This window comes from Bremia lactucae, linkage group LG5 (assembly GCF_004359215.1).
Source record: "Bremia lactucae strain SF5 linkage group LG5, whole genome shotgun sequence".
Taxonomy (NCBI): domain Eukaryota; phylum Oomycota; class Peronosporomycetes; order Peronosporales; family Peronosporaceae; genus Bremia; species Bremia lactucae.
The window spans coordinates 3,858,533-3,878,906 of record NC_090614.1 but is presented as its reverse complement, the minus strand read 5'-3'; the positions used below and the strand labels follow the sequence as shown (position 1 = coordinate 3,878,906).

Below are 20,374 nucleotides of genomic sequence, written 5' to 3'. Positions count from 1 at the left end.
CAAATGCCTTAAACTGCTTCAACTGAGCAACATGTTGCCAAGGAGGACTGCCCAGGAGCCTAGCTAGGGCTTGCTCACCAAGTCCTTGCGCCAAAAGTGCTCTGACACCTCCCGATGATGTACGAAGAGGTGGGGGAAATAGCCCAATCGCAATTGAGACTCATTCTCACTGACGCGCCTAGAGAGACGGGTCGTTGGGAGGACTAATAAGTGTTGTTGGGTATGCTATAGCAGCCACGCACTACTTACACACACATCTTCCGGCAAAGTGAGGAAGCGATTCGACCGTTTCTCTCACTCGCATTGAGGTAGTTGGTGGGCGTCTTAGCGACCTCACCAACGAACTAAATTTTCCATGTATAGGTGTCGTCACAGAAGTGATTATCCGGCTCCACGCGCGCACTTGTCAACTAGAAAGTAGTTTTCAGACTGATTCAAATTTAATATAGTTGAATACAAATCATTTATCCCATCAATCGAGTCCACCTCTTTTAATGCGCATCCCACATTGTGAGCGAATCATTCTAGATACCTCGGATCAAAGATGACGCTAGCCGTCATTATTTTCAATGTGAGTATACCTATGTGCATCACGTACACAACGGAGGGTCACTTTGTGGACCACACCAAGTGGCAGGTCTAAGTCTTCACATGAAGTAATAGACCATCCTGTAAAGCAGACTTCATTTTCTTAACGGGTTTGTGAACAATAGGGTAACAGTTACACTTCCTCTTCACGTCGGGAACGTTACGTAGTCGAGCCACCCGCATTCCCTAAAATAAGAATAGGTTGACTAGTGCTGTAATCAGTACTAGCAAAAGGTGCTCCGTAACACCTGGTACCACTTCGTAGTCCACTTGATGACCTACGCACGTTCCATTTTGTATGGACATGCTAGATGAAAAAGGAGGGCCTCAAGAAAAGGTTCAGCCATTTGGGTGACCTTAAATGGAGGGCGATCGAACGCATGCGTTCAGTTGCAGGTGGGCCAGTCGTATGCGCCATGCTGTCCAATCAGAATACAGATGACAAAGATGCGACCATAGTAGATGAACTCGACGGGGCCCCAGAAAAAGTAACCTTGCTTCATCAGGAAGCCTTTCAACACGCGGAGGTGTTGAGAGAACAGGATGCCCAACAATTAGAGCTGTTGCGATAGCAGCATTTCGATACTGTTAGCGGGCCGACGCTTCCGCGTCGACCCGAAAGCTTAAAAGATAGAAATTTTTAATATAAAGACATTCGAAGGCGAGTCTCTTCCAAGATAATTCGTCGAATTAGACGACGCCATTCGAGCTTGACGAATTTATAATGATGCGACGAGCGTGAAATTTGGCATGTTCATCTTAGCTGGACGTGCCAAATCTTAGACTTTAGTTCTCAAGATTCACAACGTATTAAGTTTAAGGTCGTATCAGGTCTTTAGGACCCGCCCCAGGCAAACATTTGAGCCGCCACGTGCCGAGTTTAGGGCTCGAGCCAAGCTCCTAAATTTGAAGCAGGGCAAGCGTGATCTACACGCTTTTGCCCAGCATAAACGATACCTGGTCAGTTGTATCGTGAATCATCCAATTAATAAACAAACACAAATTAATTTGTTTGTAAAGAGTCTTGCAGGCGGTCCTTTAAAGAGCCACCTGTTCCGGCTTAAACTAGAAACGCACGATCAAGTGACCCTTGTAGCGGAACAGGAGGAGATCAGTCTCAAAACGGGCTTTCGTCCACATTGTCGTCCCGGCGAGATGACAAGAAACCGAAGGTTTAAAATTTATGGACCTCTTGCATGTAGAGAGCAAGAAATCTCGCTCTTCGATCCACAAACAGTTTCAAAAATGAATCGTTGTCAAAAGAGGGGCCACTACGCCTATGAGTGTAGTGCTACATGGCCAGTGCCTAGAAACACTGAGGGAAAAGATCCACCTCCCGCTAGGATCTGCGGAGGACACGGATTCGATATTGGTGTGGAATCGCAACAACGAGAAGGCTCGTCAAAATTCGGTCGGGCTCAGCAGGGACGTAGCTCCCTAATGATCCAGCATTGTCAAAAAAAATTGTAGGCCTTTTGACGAAAGCTACTCCTCGCACGCAAACACTGTGTGCAGATGATGAGGTCAACCTCATCATCTTGATAGCCAAAGTGTAAAATACACTGCCGCTAAAGTCCTTAGTCGATTGTGGGGAGTCGAACAATTTTATTTGACACCAATCGCTAAGAAAATCGCAGACTCAATTTTGTTGAGCGCGATCTCTTTATAAGGAGGATGTCAGTGCGCCTTGCAACAGACACATCTGTAACAGTAAAGAAATTTGAAGTTGGTACCCAACACACGTTAAAGGGTGATCAGTACGATAATGATTTCATCCTGTTAGATTTGAATGACAAACTTGGTGTCATCCTTGGATTATCATGGCTCAGAAAGTACGGGCCATTTAATAACTGGCAGCATCAAGCCGTGAAGATCCCTGTCTCCTGTTCATCAGAAAGTTATCTGATGAACGTCTTAGAGTGTCCACAAGCGTATATATGTCCTACAAGTGAGTGCGACGGTCTCACTTGTGGTTCAGTCATTTGCACGACTGCTCAAGAACTCAGTGTGACGAACCGGAGTTAGATACCGACGGCTGTGCAGAAGTACAGGCAGCGTCAAAGTTCGACCACGCGAATAAGTTGAGTGGTACAAAACAAGGAGTTTGCTTGGACAAGAATATTTGAATAGCCTATTTATAAGAGACGGTGCAAAAATTCTAGATCCACTGGAGAGCCAAACGTAGAGGATCTCGCCGTGGCTGCACAACCAAAGTTAGGGGCAGTTGAGGAGAATACCCCCAAATAAAACTTGAGGGAATAAGTCCCTAAGAATCTGCGGAACCTTTGTAAATCAGTTCTAAAGAAAATAAGACATTAAATGTCGTAAGAAACAGCGGATCAAGTGTAGGCGCTTATACACTTTATCTGAATGCGTACCCAAAGTCAATTTTGGACATAACCCAATTGTCAATGCTAGAACCGATTCGGTTCTTGCATGATCTGCGTAGTAGCAAAGCCAAGCAGATCATAATGCTTGTCACAGATTACAAATAAGAGGCTGATGTTTGGTCGACAAAGTATTTCCTGAGAGCTAACGGGTTTTCAGCAGCTCATCGATGACGAAAGTGTCTTCGATGAGAAGTGTAACAAGTCACCTGTCACTAGTACTAATTAATACTAGTTAGCCTTATACCGGGTGCCTCAAAGTTTCACGTACACAAGTATACAGAGGAAGGCTTCTGAGTAGCTAAGGGTCTTAAGCTACCAAAGGTAATTTCATAATTTTTAAATAGGGAAAAGTAAAACTGTGTTGATAAATAGTTTCCTACGTAACGTTCTTCTATCTACTACTGAATTTATTATATTAATATATAACTAAGTATGGCGCCTCCTTGCGTACCGCACAATAGTGTCTAGAAACAATTGGTGGGTTGACTTAAAGTTTGATCAACCAAGTCGTGCTATATCGTTAAATATTTCTTTGTGTGAACCTGAACCCTTTTTCAAGTTGGAATCATGTACTCGTTGCCCATCTTTAGAATTTGCTGTTTAGGCACTGCTGGCGACTTGAAAGATTTAAGAGGGTAAATAACGTACAATCCATTGAACATCTGCATATCCGCTGCCTGCCTTTTTCAGTCACAATTATATACCTCGATAATTTTTTGCCGCCAACATATCCTTAATCGAGTATATAATCGAAGGAGGAGTTAGCACCCCGTCACGATGCCCTCATTGTCGGAAGATCGTCTCCGCATGATGCAGATGACCTGATGGACTCCGCTTCCCAGACTGAAAACCTCGCCCTTTTTTGTGATGGGCCACAGCAGCTAGCTCTGCTGGGGAATGATGCGGCCAACGCATTCGTTACCACTGAAGGCAAATATTTTAAAATGTCTCTCGCGCAGACAGACTACGAGACGCTAATTTCCAGACTTTGCGCCAACGAGAGGCAATAACGTACCCTTATACCCGCTCCTGACGTTCGCGTTGAGAATGGGGTGGCCGTGAAAAGCATCCATACGGGGGCTTTGCTAAAAAAGGAGAACCGGAGGAGTACGCTCTTCTTCAATATCTAAACTTGGAGGACGAACCCATGGGCGACTTTAATACGCATTGGAACGTCGTATAAAATCGTAGAAGTGTCTGTTAACCGACGACGGCAAGCGACAGTGTCCATTAGTGGAATGCGGAGCCGCTATCTGGGCAGCGGCGGCCGCGGCGAAACCGCACGTGTTACTCAATCAAGTCCAATTATTTAGGTGTCCCTGTAAACTCATCAACTCTCTCGCAGACTCAGTCATCGTTTAGTGGACAGAGAAATGGCAAAGGGATTATCTGCCGGACTACCTAGCACTTTTTCAGACAAATAGTACGTCAAAAGCGACGCGGGCCTAGCTGGATCAGTGGATGCAACAGATCCTAATTCTGAAAGGCCGAAAGGTCGCCGATAATCTCGGTGATAGCGCCGACTTTTAGAAACGCATCCGTGTCAAGAAATATGGGAATGACGACCTTTTCCGGCTTTGTAATTATGTTTGGCGGGTGAAATTTAGTCATCACATTTTGTGCGCTCATCTGTATCATGTCGAAATTAGAGAGCTTTATCTATGACTGATCCGGGAGCTAGCTCCCGGCCAGTCATGGAGGTCCATGTCCAGCTCCTAAAACGAGATGCGCAATACAAATCCAGTTACAATGGGGGCGGGACACAGGCGGAGTGGGCCAGTATTGCGCTCTATTTTAATTCGCTTTCGAGAAGCCATAAATAAACGAAGGCGCTGACTACAAAGAGCAGTCCACACATCACGGCTCGGTCATCGCTTTCAACTTTGGGCGAGGTTCAAGCTGATGCGTACGGTCTAAACATGCAAGATAGAATGATGTTCCACCGACCTCAATCGCGTTCTCGGTAGGAGTTTTTAACAGCTACGACTCGAAGGATATTTCCGCAGAATTTAGGCGAATTTTCTTGCGAAAATCGTCCAATATGAATGACAGCATGGCGGAATGTGCCACGAAAACGCGACCAGATATTTGGTGTCTTCAAGAAACCCACGTCACCTCTTAGGATGAAGCGGAGGCATTAGATCGTGAGTGTAGACGGCTTTGATGACTATACACGGTAGAGCCAGCGTCACCTCTTTCTTACTAGAGACTGGGGACGCATTGAGCAGGCGGGATGGCTCTTTTTCTAATACCGGACATGGCCCGGTCGGCACAACCATGACCTGGCCTCCTGACCATGCCGAGGCAAATTGCGTTATCTGTTCAGGACATTTTTTGACTCGTTAACATTTATGCATCTAACGAACGGGCAGAAAGGGAATTGTTTTTCGAGGGGCTGGAAGGGTTGCAGCGATCCCACGCCCCCGTCATTCTAACCGGATGTATTGACTGCGTCCAACCCCCTTCGCTCGACCTCCTGGGGATACGCTCGGCTAGTCGCACTGAAAGTTCAGCATTAGATTCCCTCGTAACATGTGCCAGCAAGTCGACGCGCTGGATTAAAATTTCACCCCGACGACGACCTGGAATGGGAGGAAAACTTACTTTAATTGTTGGGCGGAGTCAGCAGCCAGTAGAATCGATTGTTTCTACGTATTTTACACATGGGAAACCGAGTGCAATAATTAGTCAATTCATCCCCCTTCAGCTTCGGATCACCTGCAAGTCACTTTGCATATCTCTTCTGGAAACGGGACCGGTAACCCGTTCCCAGTCGGTTGTAGCGTCGCCGACAAGTTAAGCTCTGAATGGAATCTGTGCTAAGAAAGAGCCACAGTACAGACAGCTCTGCAGCAACTTGTCACTATATCCTCTGACCGCATCGTCACCACCGCCGAAAATCGTGCCTTGACGGCAGATATAATGAAAGCAGAGGTGGTACTCGCAATGCGAACTCTCAGTAGGCGTAAAGCCTCCGGCACCGACGGCTAAGGGAATGAGTTTCGCAAGGATCTTCAATAGCTTTTAATACCGCCATTAGTGGAAATAGCCAACAAGATCATCCAAAGTGCACGCCCACCCAAGTTGTTTATGGAGGCGCTCGTAATTTCGCTACGTAAGAAAGGTAATTTCGTCGAATGCACGGACTAACGACCGCTTTTTCTGTTGCAAACGGGGTAAACGGTAATTGCTAAGGTCTTGGTGACGCGTATGCAGAAGTGTCTGCCACATGTTATCGGTTCTTCTCAACAAGGCTTTGTACACGGACGCCAAATGCAAAATACGGTATCAATGATGCTCGCTCACCTCCAAAGAGCACATGAGGAGGGTACATTTTAAGCCAACGCCAGCCGCGCCAACGGTACGATTTCGGACAACGGTGAGATTTCGTCACTTCGTCCAGTGCGGTATGGCATTCGGCAGGGCCGTCCCATCGCTCCTCTTCTTTCCTGGTGGTAGTCGAGGTGCTGGCCGTTGCAATACAAACGTCGCCCCAACTTTTCGGGTTCACACTTTCAGGAGTACACATCCAGACACATATATTTTTTGGGTATGTCGACGAATCTACACTGAATCTATAAAATGCAAGCCTACTACGACCGGCTATGAACATCGTTATGGAGTTTTTTTTCGGACGGCTTTCAGGGTTGCAGATGCGACCGACTAAAAGCCAAATCACATTTTTGAACACGGCTATCCGTCAACTCATGTATCAGGGTATCGCAGTGGTTGCTCCATCGACAACAACGAGGTGAAACGGCTATCAAATGGGTGCAGGAAAATTAATTAACATTAATTGGGCTCTCCGTATCAAACATGCACACCGCCGCCTCCTCACTGCAACGCGAGTATCGACGACCCTCGAGCATCGCATTCTTATACTCAATGCGATAGTTCCACCCGGGATTTTGAATACGGCTGCAGTGTTCGAGCCCCCAGCTGGGCGCTTAAACAGCTTAATTATCATAAGACACAATTCATTTGGAAGACGTCCCACAGGATCGAACCCGGGAGAAACAAAGTTGCTCCAGACCTCCTTCTCACTCCCCATAAGGCAGGCGGTATTGACCTCGTTTCGGTCACTCTCGCCATCAAAAACCAGCGAGTGAAACATGCGCACTGGCAATGACTTGGCCGAAGGATTTTTATTACTCAGTGTGGGTGTCCTGGATTACGCATGGTGCACACATCACGGCCATCGTTCCGCACCGACCGAGCGTAAAACACATTGTATCGCCGTCTTCCGAGCGGTATTCGGATGCTATGCATGAGCTCGGATGCGCGTTGACGCCAGCACCCGCGCAAAGAGGACATCCCCGCACGGGTTCAGGACCACCTACCGACCCTTCGGTCATCATCGACCAGCTGGTAGGAAAAAAACGACTGGGTGCTGCATCTCTCTGTACCCCTTCCCTATCGGTCTCACTCAGTCGAGTTTTGGCCTCAGGAGATCGAAGACTTCTGGCAGACTTTTCAGTGGAGTGGAAACTCTTGATTTCTCACACCACAGGCGTCGGCGCTGCCCGATCTAAGTATGACAGAATTGGCGCTGTCTCCTTTGAACAACTCTACATCGAGCGAACAGGACCCCGGGAATATGTCTTCAGCGGCATTTACACGGGCCTCCTCTCCCGCCGCCATTCAAATGCTAAACTTCGGGAATGGGCGGTCATCGTCTTACTTGAATCGCTATCAATTGACGTCGGAAATCCGGTAGGGTGTCCGGCCCCACTCCGGCTACGGCGTCTCTTTCACACAAGCGATCGCATGGGTGCAAGGCAAAGTTCGGGGCACTTCTCTCTCTGCCTATTCTGCTCATTGTCAGAGTTGGATGCTCACTCAATGCCACAATGACATTACTCGGGTTTTCGACGGGGAACCGCCGCCGGTCCAGAAGAAAACGCAGGAGCTTACCCAACTCGCGGAGCGCAAGCTCATCCGTAATGGGGTCATACTTTTTTAACACACAGGTCCACTACTATCCATGGTTCGCTCCGCCCATGGTTCTTAATTGCCACGTCTTCTCGTTCCTTAAACAAGAAGCTTTCTAGTCGTCTAAGCAGTGTCTTGCAACACCGCTGAAGCTGGCGATTGCTAAACTGGGCACCAAGAGCCAGCAAACGCGGCGGCAACGCGCAGCTCTCGATGTCTCGCCGGATCATATATGGGATTACGGACACGAGGTGACGAAATATCAGCTATGGACCCGGTACCACCACGCTACCGGTCAGCTTAACGATTGGTATCAGTCCCGGCCTCCGGACGGGACTTGCATGTGTCGAGAATGCGTGGGACAGAAGGAGACCCAGGAGCATTTTTTTTGGGGGGGTCCCTGTGCTCAGGCAGTCTGGGCCCGGCACATGAATCATTGGGAGAGCACACCTCGTAAGCCGTGTCACCTAATGAATTGACTCGAACACTGTGCAAATCGTAGCGTACCATGCTTATCACCGCAGCTCACAGCCGGTCCCTACAGCGCGCTGCAGGGACCGTCATAATCACAATGCTCTGGCAACACCACGTGGACAGCGTGTTAAACAATGCGAATATTCCGATGCAAGCCAGTAAAGCCTTAATTTGGAGAAAGGTTCAGCTCCATTGCGGGCGCTTATCAAACGTCTCCATTGCAGGGCAGACACGGCCGTGCGTGGCGCCCAATTTTTTGCATGTTACGACATAATTATATCAGAGCCGATGGGGCCCTCCAGCGTTCCTAGTGAGGTTAACTACCTATTAGAGATTTTGTGTAATGGGGCCCTCCAACGTTGCTAGTGTGGTTAACTACCTATTAGAGATTTTGTGTAATGGGCGCCCCATCGGTTGGAGAACCGTTGTTGTGGTACATTTACTTTATGGGCAAAATGCCCTTTTATCTTATTCAAATACTTAGTGCTAAAATCCTATTTATCATGGGTAACAATTGTGGTCGCCGCCAGATATAAATCTGGCGGCCGAAATCTATTTTCAAATTAGGTAGGGTTAGGTTTTTAGATCAAATAATTAAATAAAGTGCAGTCCCCCCTTTTGATCTTAAAGCGTTAAGTGGAGTATTCGACTCTTTTTCCAATTTAACAACCGCTTGGAAAGAAACAGAAATAGAAATTGTCACGCTGTTATAAATGTTATGTTTGAATTTAACATAATCTTTGCAATAGTTGTAGGATCGCGAAATGTCAACCCAACTCGCAATTTCTTCAAATTCTGCTAAAACTTAACGTGCATTCTGAAAAGTCTCTATGTAGCTCAATTCTGACGACAATTGTCACACTTAACAGATACATCGCCAATTCTTGAGTTTTGCCGGAGCAGCGAGGTTTGGCATCCGACGCCCGTCCGTAACCGACGAGGGGGAGCTGGAGCAGCACGGCTGCGAGAAGATAGGAGCTGTGTTGTCATTACACTGCATTAATTGTCGCACATTGTTCTTCGTACACGTCACCTCTGCTCCTTCTTTCAACACCACCAATCCTCGCGGCAAATTCATCGCGGGGTCCACGAGTTGCATGGATTCAAACATCCGTGAAAGCTTCACCCAGTGCGGCGGGTACTTGAATCGCGCCACATCCATTAATAACACCATGTCCTCTTGCGCATGGTACCCTCCAATGGGTGAAAAGTGGCCGTCTCCTGTCTGGCCGAGCACCTTACGGCTATAGTTAAGCACTACGATTTCCGAGCTCGTGGCACAGCTACGCTTGACAATGTCTCGAAAGTGCTCGAGTGTAAAGTCTTTAGTAGCGCGGTAGTCTTCTGTAATTACGCCATTGCAGCGTGCCAAGTAAAGGAATTCAGAGAGGCTAATGCCCTTTTCTTTCGCCACACTCAAAGACGTGCAGCATTCAAAGAGCTCTTCACTAAACCAGCGCCACGGCCCTTTCCAGAGGCGTCCAGGGTCGATTTGCAGCGCATTTAGACACATGGCTAACGTTGCGAGGCCACAGTAAGCAGGTTCGGCTTGCGTAATGAATTGTTCCGCCAATGGAAAGTAAATGTGCATGTAATTCTGAGGGCAGTTGATCGCCTCGGTAAAGAGTTTACGGCCCTCGGGGCTGGAGAAGGAGACGCAAGTCTGAGGAAGGTGGCGCCGATGGAAGCTTTCAAAGTTGTTGGCAACAAGCAGAGGCACGGTGGCTAACGGCGGAGACTGCGACAAGAGCGGCGCGTCTTGCCTATTCGTTCTGCAAGGGCACTCCATTCGTACTGATGATTTATTACTGTCGATGTAGTCAGAAAGATGTTGAAAAATACACAACACGACACTGTTGCAAGAACAGGAGGTTTTCGGTCTTAATTACGTTTCTCGGATTTTTGTTAAAATGCAGTGATGGATCAGAAGTGACAAATTGCAACATTTGGGGTATCACAACAACAAAACTTACGTATTATTATCTTCTTCCTTTACGATACAAACATGGTAGCTTCATTCCCTATCAAAGTAATCGTTGAGCTAGTTTCGTTGAATTCCCCCGCATCACAATAGAAGTAGTTGCTGGAACGGGGTAGCTCGTTACAGTATCATTATTACCTATAAGAGGAACAATAAAGGATAATAATGAATATTATATCTTGTATCGAAAATATGATACGTGAAGAAGAAAACAGAGGTTCACTCGCCACGAGACAACTCATTGGTGAGTGAGCGTATTGGTTTTGCTTCTTTTTCGCCATGAAAAGATTCATAAATGCCACTTTAGAGTATAGAATTGCTTCATAAAGTATGTAGGTGTCGTGCATCTTTCAGCCTCTTTCAAGGCAGCATCTCTATCTGACCAACATCAAATATTATTTCATAAGAATGCAAAGCTACCTTTCACCAACGCTAAGACCTACAATTTTTTTAAATGGAGGCTATCGATGATGCAATTCTTGTGGTTTATTTTGCGAAAGCAAGTAGTATCAATTCCTGTGTGAGCTTAGCTTCCGAAGCATTTTTCTTGCGTAAGTATACACACTTGTTCCTGCTCGTAAGTGACATGGAACCTGCAGTCAGGATCTAAACTGCATCAAAAGTCGATACATTAGCAGAAAAGCCACCACATATGCGCCCCATGCAACGTAAATGTTCGCCACATAACACCACATCAAGATTGTTTTCCAAAGGTGCCGGCGTAAACTCCCATACATTGGTAGAGATTGGAGAAACTCTACCCACAGATTATTTTAACCACGCGGCTCCGTAGATATTATTAAGGAGGCTTTGTACTTATTTAAAATGTTTCCGGACAAACAAAATATTCATTACTTTGCCGGATAGTTACTAGATTTATATTTGATTACAGTTAAAAAAGAAGTGAGCCCATGGAGAAAAAGGTTCCGTCAGTATTAGCAGAGAAAGAGAAAAAAATCACGTCTTGTCCATCAGATGGATTTATTAAGCTGTCTCGCCCATAGATTCTATGTCTTGTCCATCATATGGTTTCATCAGCTTGACGCAACCTTTGTATGAAGCTGTCTAGTATTCGTCTCTTTTGACAAAATCTAGAACGTCCTCCTTGTCAGTTTCTGAACTTTTCCATGACAAAGGATGTGACAAGTATGACGATACCGTCGACTTGTACGGATAATCAATGTGAGGCTCTGCATAAGACAAAGTACTATTTCAAAAAAAGATTATCGTATCGGCAACAATACAATCAGTTTGGCAGTGTCGGAACAAATTGATGACCACAACCTTTTCCGTCAACATGACGATCATCAACCCAGTTTTCTTTATTAGTTGTCAAAAGCATAGAAGATATCAGTTTCGACAATAGTTAATTGACAAAAGGACTTTTGTTATGTTCTGTGTAGCATCGTGGGTATGTAGAACTAGTCATCCTAAAGATGCTTTTAAGCCTTGACACCAGATTGGGTTGTACTGTTAAATACCAGTCGTGCCATTCAATCGCAAGAGCGTGCGGCAAAAGTTAAGTAACAAATGAACCATTTGGTCGGCAGCTGTCGCGAGTTCGCCCCCAGCAGCTTCTTCTATTTATTCATTTGGAATTTTCGATCACACGTAAAAGCCACGTCTTCAAACACATGTCAACTTTCGCAGCGATAAGTAAGCAAGACTTCATGCTATCCGGGGTATCTTCCCGTCCGGCTCAAGAACGTAAAGTTCTGCCACCGCTTGACAGGCCGCCGTCGCACAGGTATGCTTCGAAACGCTGTGAACCAGCATCGTACGCTTCTGAGACTTCAAAGAAGAAACTCGTCCCTGTAGCATCCATTGTTACTTCGTTTGTTAAATTAGACACGCAAAGACAAACGTTCGAGAAATCACATACTGCGGCAGCCACACGCGTTGACATTTGCGCAACATTCATGCAGAAGATTTGCCGCAAAAACAGCACACCACGCTGGCCACATCGTCTATTTTGCGGATCTTGGAAGCGCTGTTCTTCTATTCAAAAATTCACGCAACGCAGCGACTCGGAGCTTCAGCGTCATTCTTACAATCATCATTTGCAGAAGCAGAAAGCAAAGGTGGAGACGATTCCGCGGTCATTGTAGCTCAAACGGCACATACGCGTATTCATCGAATTGTGGCTTTCACAGAAGCGAAAAGACCTTGAAAGATTTAACGGCTCTTTTGGGTGTCAGACTAGCGAATCTAATCAGAGCTCCAGGCTTAGATGGTCAACATGTTATTCAGGCTGTAGTCGATCGCTTTTGTTTCATACAGAATATTACAATACCCGTCTTTAGCCATGAGCTTACATTCTTGCATCAAACCCTGTTTGTTAACGAGTATTTTAGATCAGGTTCGCAAAGACGTTAACAAATTAACATTATGGAGTTAACATTATTTAAACAATGTATATTATCAAGCTCTTGCTTTTCAAGAGTACATCGCATATTTTTCTGAGCATTGACTACATCAGATAAAGCTTCATTTGCATGGATGTGCAGGTTAAAGCGGATTTATCGAAGTAAAGAACAGAGTCTAGTAAGTGAATGTAAAACATATAAGATGTAAGATTAGATGGTAAGACAAACCATGTATATTTTAAACGAACTCTGACTGAGAGATACAACATAGAAGGTCAAGACATTAAATCGCCACGCGTACACAGCTGACTGCACCATATTTAGCAAGGAGTGATGCGATTGATGGCAGCCGAGGCGAGACGTTGGCCATCTGAGATTTTTGCAGTGTCGGTATCTCGAAGTGAAGCACCTGTCTAGCAGCCGAAAACACCGGTACCGGAGCCGTTTCAATGACTTTAGAAGTTCCTTCGCTTCTCGGAGAGCACCAATCCAGTTGAAAAGTGACTTTGCTGGGAGGTCCAGCAGGCCTATTGATAAGCATGACAAGCTTTGCTTGTTGCCTTTGCAGATGGTCATTGTACGAACGACGCTGAGTATCCGAATTGCAGTTTCGAAGCGCTTTTTGGATCGACCAAATGCTTTTTCGGAGTCCACGAATTTGTCGATGTGGCCATCGTGGGACACCGTTCTTGCGGCAAATCTTTTTCATAAGGGTCATACATACGCCGAAGCGAGCGGCCACCTCAGTCAGTGGTTTCTCAAAGTGTGGACGCAGCATGTCAAGAGTGATAGACCTTGAGGCTTTCGGTGTTGCACGAACGCTCTTCATCTTTGGAGTCTGAACGACGTGGGTCGGACGTAGAGACATTGGAGTTACATGCAGTAATTTCGGAGTAAAGCGTTTGGATGTACATAATTGCGACGGCCCTACGTTCAGCGAAGGTAGTGCCCGACGCTCGAGCGCCGAATGAGATGGCTTATCGCCAAAAGGTATGTCTTGCTCACGAATTGCTGCGAATACCGACATGATTATCAAAGGAGTGTTTGCTGTTGATTTAAATGAATAATGAATCCAAATTGCACTGATGGACTTGTTGAAAGACGAAAGAAACAGCAGTCAAGCGAGTAATTTGCTCTCTCATCGAGCTTTTACAGCATGTGGCAGAATTGAAAACGGCAGAGATCTCCATGACGTAGCATAATCGACCTTTTGTCAAGGCTTGGGGGCTTCTTAGTGGATGACAAGTCCCGCCTGTTCAGAGCGACTAATTGATGGCGACGCCCCTACGATGCAGTATGGAATTTTAAGTTTATCGAGGTTTTACAAATACACGCCTGACATTACTGCAGACGTCAAACAGGGGAATCAACGTTTAATTAGAAACAGGAGGACATGTCGGGCAACACAATGATTGACCGGCTTTTCAAAGTTCACCACTCTGTGCAATATGGTGACAATTGTTCGTTTGATTTCAACGTGCAGTGCTATGCATAGGTTGAATAAGCTCAAACAATTTATTACAACAGCTATATGATGTGTGACTTTTCGACGTTAACAAAGTAAGCTAGTAGCGTGGAGTTCAAAAAGGGCACAGTGCTAATTGCAGAGCATTCAAAGCGCTACGCATGGCATCACAAGCCGGCATGCTCTCTAGGTCTTTCGTCGAAAGGGTTCGAAAGCAGTCGCAGCTCAAAGATTTGCCCCATGCGGCAAAATTTAAAAATATAAACTATAGGAACAAACGTGAGCTGATCAAGCCTATAATAATAGATAATCTTCAAATAGCTGAACGAGCCACTAGATTTTCTAAATTAAAAAAAGGACCTACCACATGTAGTACTTTCGCGAATACTCTTTCAGAAGTGACTGTGAAACACACATTACCCGTCATCCAGTGTCAAGGGACGTACCCTAAGCCTGAAGTCTTATGACGAGACCAACGGGTCATATTAATCAGAATCGCAATAATACCACATTAAATAGAAATTGTTTAAGATTCTGAAGCGGTGCACTTGCTTTCCTTTCTTAATATAGAAGCATCAATAAAACATCCTGTAGCCCACGTGTTCTTGATACTATCGCCACGGCTTGAAATACACCTGATCTCCGGCAGAATTCGATGAGTGCGCCGTCGTCATATTGTATATTTTTGTAGGAAATCGTGTCTTGCTCGTAAAACTTACACCCCGCTATCATCAACCTTCAGCGTCTTTGGCGCTATTACATATTCAATTTGGTGCTTTCCATTACCGCTCTCTGAAAATCAGCTACACATCGCTGCTGATCTTGCTCGACGTGTTGTATCTATACAAAAGCTGAGGCTTTCGCGTTAGTTCCTCTTGCCTGCTACAATTGTGCTCTTATAGTATCTACATATTTGCAAGATATAGTTATGTGACTCCTTATTCGCTTACTCTTGCTGCAATTTTGTCTCTCAGATAGACATCTTCAACACTAATTGCAATTGTTAAATGAAGAAAGCTACATTTTGGTGTGCCGTTGCAGTTGTACCCCTCGCGTACCCTTACATCTGAATTCATTCTTTCAATTTTGGTGTGAAATTCATATTTTTTCAGACCAAAATTGAAACAATGAATCTTCAATTCTGCTTTTTATCAGCTGAAGACCGTTGTTTCAATTTTGGTCTGAATTTCCATGTATTTTCACATTGTGTAACTTTTGGCCGCATAAATCAATTTAGCTCGAGTTAAAATTCAATATTGCGAACAAGTACGAAATTTAAACTTATAACTCCAGGTCACTGTGGTTAAATTATTGAAGTGTATAAATAACCAACATTATAGCAAAGCTCCGTGTTAGCTATATGAATTCTGGTTTGATAAATACAATTACGGGAACGCTAATCAAAAAAATAAAATGAAGTGTATAAACCTTTTTTAACTAGCATTTCAAATTTCAAACGAATGTTTTTAGGAAACATAAAGTGCCCTCCCCCCCTCCAATAATGCATATATTGTCAAAGCTCGCGTGGTTTGGAGCCACGTGAAGCTTTTGTTTCTTATACATCCCACGCATATCAAAGCGTCTTTTGTTTCTTATTCATTCTATACCTCAGCCGGTGATCAGAAGCTTTTATTGTACTTAGGACAGTTTACGAGATAATCTGGCAGCGTACTTGCGCGGCGATGACCTTAAGGGAGCGGACGCTTTCAGCCGTTGTGCACTGTTGTCGGAGTAGTCCCGTCCGGAGGAGGAGGTACCATCTTGCCGATCCATGGGGTTAGACCGAATCAAATTCGTACGCAAAATGTGCGAGGATTAAAACAAAGTATGCGTGCCAGGTGGATAACGGCGTGGCAAAAATCGGCCAGTCCGAAACCAACTTTGGCGTGTTGTATTTAAGAAACACATGTATCAGACTCTGAACAAGGCACGGGCGTTGAGTTTACATTGGGCAGCACTATGGGGAGAACAAAGACATATTGACCACCCACCTCTCTCGTACTGGAGAACGGGGTCCTCTCGGTCAGAAGAAGAGGCGATTCTTTTGACATATAGCCGCACAGTGCACAGAATCTTGGACTTTGAGTCTCTGGAGTACGCGGGCTATTGCTTTCTCCATAGACGGCCTCGTTCTTTTGAGCTTGTATGCCTCATCGCTCAGCCTAGATCGCGAACCCCTATTTTTCGTCCTTATCCCAATCGAATTTTCCGAGTGACAATTCTTTGGCTCAAAGGGATTTTAACTGCGTCTAAAATATTTTATTGGATCGGGTTGGTCCTCAATGAACTAGCAGGCCCGAAAGTCCGGCATTGGCAGTGCTTAATGATTGGGCTGATGCTCGGGTGTTGCGACATCATGCAGAATACGAGGAAGGGGACGGCACTATCGATCATTTCACTTACAGGAAAGGTGACAAAGCCATTCAAATTTATTGCTCTTACTTTCCTCACAACTGGTTCTCTCAGGTTTGCTGGGAAGCAATTCGGACGCGGCCTTGTTTCTCAGACCATCAAGAAGTGGAGCTACAACTACGGGCGCAGCAGCGTACCTCGCAGCCACCGCGTGGACGTCAAATAATTTATTCCATCTTAGATTATCACCCTTTTAAAGGTGTGGCCCAGCTCCTCAACAAGATGGATACTTTGGCGGTTGGCAGGACTGCTTCAGTTTCTCAATTGGTTGCGGCTGTCATTTCGTGTAAAACGTGCATAGCAAGAGTTCGTAAACGAACGCGGCAAAGGCGGCATTGTAACAGAAAACAACTTTTGCAACGAGAAAGGCGACAACTTTTTAGCTGCTGTCAGTGTATTGAATCCAATTTGGAAGGAGTTCGTCTGGAGTCATTAGTTCGGAGTGGATAGCGACTGAAATGAACCACAGCCCGCCTTCGGTGGTCCTTTAAGCGTATCGCTGAATGGGAAAGGGACTAAACGGTGTCCTGCATGGTTCAGTGTTCACACGAAACATGAATATAGCCACGAACTTTGCCTCGGAAGGATCGCCGATCCTGGGCGTTGTTCATCGAACCGAACATGTGGCTGCTTTACCACAAGCTATTCGAGCATTTGTCCGCATTCCAACTGAGTGTCGGCTGTCCTATTCAGATAATATGGCCTTACTAAAGAAGTTGACCGAAGGGGGGGGGTCTGCAGGGTGTTGCCGATCTCAGTAGACATAAATCAGCTAATGCCGATGGTCTGAATAAAGATTCTTAATAAGACACATCGACGCTCATGGTGCCAGCTCTGGTGGCGGTGAGTAACGAGATTTTGCGGGGAGCGCCGATGCTGCCGTTATCTTGGAGGCTCTGGTGAACCCGTAGCGTAAGAAGGGCGATTCGGCAGATGGTCTGAATTATTGCCCGATATATTTGCTCCAGACTAGCTACAAAACTTTTGCAAAGGTTCTGGCGACGCGCTTACAGTGGGTACTACCAATTTTAATTGGGTACTCGCAACAAGCGTTTGCTCACGGCAGGCGTATGCACAAGCTCGTAATGATGATGCTATCCCCACTCTCATCGTCTTTCGAGGACGAAGACCTATCGTAAGCTCTAGCCGCGTCATTCTCGTGCTGGGTTTTCGGAAGGCGTATGCCACCGTGGTTTAGAAGTTTCTGTATGAAGCCCTTTGACGGTTTTCACTTCGACGTCCAGTCAGGGATCCGGCAAGGTTGTCCCTTGGCACCTCTACTGTTTCTATTCGTCGTGGAATTACTTGGGTTAGCTATTCGTCAGGAGCCTGGTCTACACGGGCTATCAGAGCCAGGCAATGCCGACGGCAAGCATATTTATCGGCTTTTGTCGACGACTCGACTCTTTTTCTCCACCGCGTGGAACAACTAGAGCGAGCTCCGGCTAATCACTCGCTTTGGGGAACTATCAGGTCTCCACGCACAACCGACGAAAAGCAAGCTGATTTTCTGAACACGTCGACTTAAGCAGTTTCATGGCATCTCAGTGCTGCCTCCACATGAGACAATTCGATACTTGGGGTACGACATCGGCACAGGGGAGCTGGTCAATCCGAATTGGGCACTGCGTCTTCGTCGGGTCCACAGACAGACGGTAGAATAATTGCATTAAGTGGTCCTACTTAAAGCAATCATCCTACCGTCCGTCTTATTCACAATTGCAGTCCTTGACATTTCAGATTGGACGCGAACGGAGCTGACCAGGCGGTATAAGCAGTTTCTGTGGTAGCATGCCTCCGCCTTCGCGGTTAGCAGGCACAGATTAAATCCGGGCCTTCTTGTTACGCGGGTCTTGCCTCGTTGACGTGGCTATCAAATCCAGAGAACAAAGCATGCGCTGCAATGGTTCTTTCAGAAGCCGGACTTTTAGAAAGGGGACGTTTTGAGCTATTCGCTTAGTATCTGTATTTATTCCGGAGTTGCAATTGATTGGTGCTACTTAGTGTGCGTTGGTGAAGCAGTGCATGCGGGATAATACCGTGAAGGCTTGGAAGGTCTCCTCGCTCCTTCTCCTGATCAGGTTCTATCATTGCGCGCCAGGATGGCGGAGAACTATGCAAACCTTTTAAATGTGGCCAGTAGCTAATGGGAAGGAAAGAATGGGTCTTGTCTTATTATATTCGTTTTCAGACGCTCAAGCTGACCAGGAACCCAAGGCACGAACATTTATTAGCTTCTGGAGTCGTTTTAATTGGAATGACAACCCTTGGGCTCTAGCTACCCAAGACAAGCCTTTAAAGCATACACAATTCGCCAGGGTCCCGCCGTACCAGATTCAAAACCTCAACATTCAACGCACAGGGCCTCGAGACTTTGCCTTCACGATTCCATCTCTTTGCGAAGATCCCCCGAGACATTTGTAGCCTACACTACGGATATGGACTACCATGATTTTATTCGCATCACCAACGATTGCGATTGGGGCGGGGTTCGATGGGGCAGAAATGACCTTACGGCACCCCCTTTTCCTTTAGGCGATTATAGCAGTGGACTCGAATTAAGAACACCTTGGTGATGGGTATATGCTAGGACTGAGTTACTTCAGTAGCACCTCCAATCAAGTTGTTTCTGATGACGGACTCCACGGGTTTCTGCAAGAAGTTATGCCGGCCTTACGATGTATTATCGAGAGCGAGTACGCGTACTAGCGACGTAAAATCTCACAGGGACTGTTTTTTCTTGCTTATCCGTCTCTTCATCAATTCTTTTAGAGTGTGTTGGAGACAATTGATAATGAACGAATTAGGACAGCAATTCAACAGAGTGCATTTCAATATCATAAGAGCCTGCTCCATCCAGCACTACAGAAATGGTTGACTCGCTTCGAAGGACAATCGCAGACAGACCTATGGCTTGCGGTCGTAGCGCATTAAAGTCCTACTCAAGTTTGAAATCACGCGAACAGTCTCACGGAGTATCAAATGTGGACTTGCTGTCGTATAGAGCTACCAACAAGATGAATCTATATCACGCAGTCCGTTCCGTTGATCATAGCTGCAGAAAGCTCCGGCTCTGCATTGGATGCAAAGAGACCGCTACACATATCTTCTCGATTGTCCCACAGCGAAAGCATGCTGGAGACAATTAATTCGGCACTGGACTGAAACGGGGGCGGGAGAAGTCGAGGTCACCGCTCGTTTTAGACACTGTGCCCATCGTCAAGGTTTATCGCTACCTCACCGTCTACGTGAGCTTCTGTTCCATCATTTTCAGGACGATCACAAGGCCGCGGAGGCCGAATTTCGACGCATCTGGTCCGTTCTCTGCTCTGTCTGCCAAGTGCATCTCTGCGTAGAGCGCAATGAGGCGGTATTCCGTGGACAGCTCTCATCCACAGTCGGGAGTGCATCAGCATTTTGAGAAAGCGGATTAAGGCAGCTGAAGGTGATTGCTCTACGCGAACATCGGTCGGCGATCACTGCAGTCAGCGGAGCGCGTCTCCTCGCATGTATTGAATTACTTCGTCAAGACCGCAAGGGCACCCGCCTTAACGGGACATCAGCCCCGACAACCCACCCACCCCTGCGCTTGTATCCTGGCTCAGGACTTTTCCGACATCTTGCTCACGTTAACATGTAAATAGACGATCGTCAAACTCCTCCTCATTTTTCATACTTAGTAATACTCAAAACGTTTTAGTGCTCTAGCAATTTGCTTTACAGCATGAAAGCTAAATTTGGCATGTTACATCCACGTGCAGTGTCT

At 46.1% G+C, this 20,374-nt stretch overlaps 6 protein-coding genes across 6 annotated transcripts; 3 read left to right on the top strand and 3 right to left on the bottom strand.

Moving 5' to 3' along the window:
• Positions 1 to 7,512: 7,512 nt before the first annotated feature.
• Positions 7,513 to 7,695, top strand: CCR75_001098 (uncharacterized protein; the record flags this gene model as incomplete). Its single annotated transcript, XM_067959203.1, has 1 exon — positions 7,513 to 7,695. One exon carries the CDS (start codon positions 7,513 to 7,515, stop codon positions 7,693 to 7,695), a length of 183 nt encoding a protein of 60 aa, XP_067821247.1.
• Positions 7,696 to 8,210: 515 nt separating this feature from the next.
• Positions 8,211 to 8,420, bottom strand: CCR75_001097 (uncharacterized protein; the record flags this gene model as incomplete). Its single annotated transcript, XM_067959202.1, has 1 exon — positions 8,211 to 8,420. The coding sequence occupies one exon, from the start codon at positions 8,418 to 8,420 to the stop codon at positions 8,211 to 8,213; it is 210 nt and encodes a 69-aa protein (XP_067821248.1).
• Positions 8,421 to 9,246: 826 nt separating this feature from the next.
• Positions 9,247 to 10,173, bottom strand: CCR75_001096 (uncharacterized protein; the record flags this gene model as incomplete). Its single annotated transcript, XM_067959201.1, has 1 exon — positions 9,247 to 10,173. The coding sequence occupies one exon, from the start codon at positions 10,171 to 10,173 to the stop codon at positions 9,247 to 9,249; it is 927 nt and encodes a 308-aa protein (XP_067821249.1).
• Positions 10,174 to 12,035: 1,862 nt separating this feature from the next.
• Positions 12,036 to 12,473, top strand: CCR75_001095 (uncharacterized protein; the record flags this gene model as incomplete). The annotated part of the gene is made up of 1 exon (XM_067959200.1): positions 12,036 to 12,473. One exon carries the CDS (start codon positions 12,036 to 12,038, stop codon positions 12,471 to 12,473), a length of 438 nt encoding a protein of 145 aa, XP_067821250.1.
• A 541-nt stretch (positions 12,474 to 13,014) lies between these two features.
• Positions 13,015 to 13,758, bottom strand: CCR75_001094 (uncharacterized protein; the record flags this gene model as incomplete). Its single annotated transcript, XM_067959199.1, has 1 exon — positions 13,015 to 13,758. The coding sequence occupies one exon, from the start codon at positions 13,756 to 13,758 to the stop codon at positions 13,015 to 13,017; it is 744 nt and encodes a 247-aa protein (XP_067821251.1).
• A 5,010-nt stretch (positions 13,759 to 18,768) lies between these two features.
• Positions 18,769 to 19,032, top strand: CCR75_001093 (uncharacterized protein; the record flags this gene model as incomplete). The annotated part of the gene is made up of 1 exon (XM_067959198.1): positions 18,769 to 19,032. The coding sequence occupies one exon, from the start codon at positions 18,769 to 18,771 to the stop codon at positions 19,030 to 19,032; it is 264 nt and encodes an 87-aa protein (XP_067821252.1).
• Positions 19,033 to 20,374: the final 1,342 nt, after the last annotated feature.